A 4,261-nucleotide genomic window follows, 5' to 3' on the forward strand; every position below is an offset into this window, starting at 1 on the left:
ACAAATATACAATAATGTATATTATGATAAATAAGTAGATCTAAGATAATGTTTGTTTACAAAGAAAAATATGAAGTCTAGAAATATCACTTATTTTAAACACACAAAAATATAGTGCAATAGCATTAAAAACTACCTGAAACGAGTCTCAGTTGGACTGAACCAAGTTAAAAAGCATAAATTCAAGATTCAAGATGATCAACAGGAACACTAGCCATGAGTTGTAGCATTTATTATGCAGAAAGTGAAAAAAATAGGCAACAAACCCAAAGTAGAAGCTTTGTTCTGAAAGAGCAACAGCAAATAAGAGGAGGTACTGTCAAAGGATTAAAAAGCGCGCGGGCTCTCATATCAGGATAAGTGGGTTCAAATCCTAGTTCAGAAACTGAAATTAGTGAAACCACAAAACCCTTCTATGCTTCAGAGCCCTTATCTTACAAAACGGGCAATTACTACCCACCTAACAGGTTGTGGGTCAGAAATAATGCAGAGCAGTAAAAAGCACAGACTTTGTAGTCAGATGGGTCTGGGTTAGAATGAACTACACTTTTATTAGCTCAGGGTAATTGAAGCCTCAGGTTTCTTATTTGTAAGATAGGTGTAATACTGCCGCCTCAGTGCTCTTGTGAGGATACATAGAGCAGTGTGTATAACTATTCTATAAAGTCTTAAAAGCACACCCAATAAATGCTCAATAACTCGTCCCTACCAGATATATGTAAATATATTCACACATATACCATATACCTCACCTTACACAATGCCTGCCACATTATAGATACTTAACAAATGTCAACTGTTATAATTACTTCCTATCACAAATTTCAGAATATAAACTTCAAACTGGTTTTACATCTGATACACCCAATCTATATATGATTAATCAATCAGAGTTAAATGGTATTTCATTAATTAGTCCAATTACAAATTTTCCAGAATAATTCAGAGTGGAAGCAGAGGTAAGTATAAAATGCTTATTAGTAGAGAGAAAGCCCAGGAACAAGGAAACACTAAATGGGAGAAGGATAATTACATATTGAGCATATAAACTATTCATGGTATAAAGTCACAATCCCTAAATTGTATGCTTATTTGTTAATACAGTCATTTACTATTTATTTTTCTCCCAAAGACAAAGTTAGACATAAATGTAATTCTTTCCCACAACTACCCTTCATATTAAGCCATCCTACCTGCAGCTATCTTAGCCCTAGGCCAATTTCACTAGGTTACAGGGGGAGAATTGATTTCATCAGTTCTTCAGTTATTTTGAAAATGCAAGCATTAAGAAACTGTAGCAACTATTTCATTTCACTATGCTACAGAGCTGGAGCTGCACCCTGGTTCTTAGAAATCAGTTACCTATCTGTAATTGTTTTTTCTGAGGAGTTATGCATGTACAGGGTTAATAAAAAATGGAGAGGGGGAGTACCAAAAGGAATTAAATGGAACATCTTTCTTCCACAACAGAAGGAAACACTGTTAACAGTTTCTTGTATATTTTGCCTATTCACAAACTAAATTAAGTCAAATAAAATGGTCAGTTCTAACACTGACCATTTTAAATAAAATCCCAGGATTTGTTAGACTGTCTTATTTGAAAACTTAGGGTGCACATCCAAACATTTTAATAATAACCTGAGTACAGAGCATTTTCTTTTGTTAAAAAAGTCAAACTGTCACAACAGAAATCTAAAACAATACCAAAGGATAATTTTGCTAAGCTTTTTATGCCAAAAATGCACTAACAAAGGTAATACAATTTTGTTTTCAAATAAGAGGTATATTACATATCTGGAACCTTCACCACCTATCCATTCGCTTTGATAAATTTAGATCTTTGGTTTTCCTTGAAGGGGGAGTGGGTAATATCTACAATTTTGTGAAAAAGAAAAGCATAATTTTTTTTACATGTCACTCTCTTTATTTAGAGCTTTGCATCTAATTTTATATGCTCCCAAACTTACCTTTTCATTTTTCTTATCTGTCTCTAATGGCTGCTTTGCTGTTACACTTCGAGGAGTTCGGACAACTTCCTCCTCAGCCACTTCAACAGTCCGTCCATTTGGCTGCATAAGGAACAGAAAAAGATGCTTGTTATCAAATTGCTTGGCAGATCAAACCAAAGATTTATATTCAGAAAAAAGAATATACTACAATCAAATTCTTCCCCCAACCCAAATTAAAAAGGTTTCTGCCTGGCCGTAGGGATTCAGTTGGTTGAGTGTGCACGGAAAGGTTGCTGGTTTGATTTCCAGTCAGGGCACATCCTGGGTCTCGGGTTTGATTCCCCCGTTGGGGCATGTATGGAAGGCAACTGATTGATGTTTCTCTCTCACATGGATGTTTCTCTTTCTCTCTAAGCATGTTCTTGGGTCAGGATTAAAAAAAAAAAGGTTTTTGTATAGCCATGTTATCTAATACCTGATGGACCATTTACTAACCCAATAACTGTGTTTTATAATATAACAATAAACTTATAAACAAAATTCTGTACCACAAATATATTTTCTGATCTCACCCAGGTATCAGCCCCTTGAACAAAAAATAATGGCATGGCCCTAACCGGTTTGGCTCAGTGGATAGAGTGTAGGCCTGCAGACTGAAAGGTCCCAGGTTCGATTCTGGTCAAGGGCATGTACCTTGGTTGCGGGCACATCCCCAGTAGGGAGAGTGTGCAGGAGGCAGCTGATTGATGTTTCTCTCTCATCGATGTTTCTAACTCTCTATTCTTCTCCCTTCCTCTCTGTAAAAAATCAATAAAATATATTAAAAAAATAAATAAATAAAAATAATGGCATGAAAGCAGGAAAAAGAACTCAACTGTATTTGCACTCTGACCACTATGCATCTGTGTAGTCTCAGAATATTTCACTCATTATCCTTTTTTTACATCTTATTTCTACATCTATAAAATGATAGGTCTGATCCATTCTAAAGCCACCCAACTTTTTCACTAAGGGGCCAGACAGAGCCATAGATGACACATAAGTGAGTATGACTATGTCCCCCCAAAACACAGGCGGAGGGCCAGAACTGGTCCATGGACAATACTTTTTTGGCCTCTATATTAGGTAGTCCCTAATGTCCCCTGTAATTCTATAATCTAATGGTGCTACTGTTCTGGGATTAGAAGCTTTTACAGCCCTAGCCGGTTTGGCTCAGTGGATAGAGCGTCAACCTGCAGACTGAAGGGTCCTGGGTTTGATCCCGGTCAAGGGCACATGCCAGGGTTGCGGGCTTGATCCTCAGTAGGGAACGTGCAGGAGGCATCCAACCAATGATTCTCTCTCATCACTGATGTTTCTATCTCTCCCTCTCCCTTTCTCTCAGAAATCAATAAAAATACATATTAAAAAAAAAGCTTTTGTAAACCCACTGCCATAGCTTAAAAAGGCTACTTCAGCTTTCCTGACACTCTGAAAATAAAATGATAGCACTTAAGAGGTGTTCATGAATAGAATTAAGTATGTAAATACCAACTTTGGCTTCTAATCATAATCACTAGGGTGTTTTTTTTTGTTTTTTTAAAATAAGCATTTCTGAGTCCACTCTCCCCTATTTAAATTCAGGAATGTGAAGAATGGGACCCAGGTATCTAACTCTTCTTTCTGGGTACTACTACTTTTTTCACTTGCCCATTCTCTTCATATTCAGAACTGTAAGTTAGTAAATCAATATATTAGTTTCAACTGCTTTATTTCCAGTTCTTCAGAATAGACTTCTATCAGATTACTAATTATAGCAGAGCTATACTAAAAAAACAACATGAATGTTCAGTTTCTATAATGTGACATTATCTGCATTTGTAGGAAATTATCAGGAACTAGAGGCCCGGTGCATGAATTTGTGCACCAGTGGGGTCCCTCAGCCTGGCCTGCGGGATCTGGCTGAAACCGGATCTCCAACATCCCCTGAGCGGTCCTGGATTGTGAGAAGGTGCAGGCCAGGCCGAGGGACCCCACTGGTGCACGATCAGGGCTGGGGAGGGATGTGGGAGGTTGGCCAGCCAGGGAGGGACTATGGGAGGGCTCCAGGGCATGCCCGACCCATCTCACTCAGTCCCAATTGGCTGGACCCCAGCAGCAAGCTAACCTACCAGTCTGAGCATCTGCCCACTGGTGGTCAGTGCACGTCATAGTGAGTGGTTGAGCAACCTTAGCATATCATTAGCATATGACGCTTTGATTGGTTGAACGGACGACCAACCGACCGGACACTTAGCATATTAGGCTTTTATTATATAGGCTATGCAGTTGGA

At 38.3% G+C, this 4,261-nt stretch overlaps 1 protein-coding gene across 4 annotated transcripts in view; it reads right to left on the bottom strand.

Annotated features, from left to right (window-relative positions):
• MTDH (metadherin) overlaps positions 1-2,090 on the bottom strand; it is a 44,604-nt gene extending 42,514 nt beyond the window's left edge. For all 4 annotated transcript variants that reach the window (XM_015561014.1, XM_015561010.1, XM_015561005.1 and 1 more), the window contains exon 1: positions 1,968-2,090. In XM_015561014.1, coding sequence (XP_015416500.1) covers positions 1,968-2,075 — 108 coding nt within the window. In that variant the 5' untranslated portion in view covers positions 2,076-2,090. The remainder of the gene's footprint in view (positions 1-1,967) is intronic.
• Between the last annotated feature and the right edge of the window lie 2,171 nt (positions 2,091-4,261).

Source organism: Myotis davidii, unplaced genomic scaffold (genome assembly GCF_000327345.1).
Source record: "Myotis davidii unplaced genomic scaffold, ASM32734v1 scaffold390, whole genome shotgun sequence".
In the NCBI taxonomy this organism is placed as follows: domain Eukaryota; kingdom Metazoa; phylum Chordata; class Mammalia; order Chiroptera; family Vespertilionidae; genus Myotis; species Myotis davidii.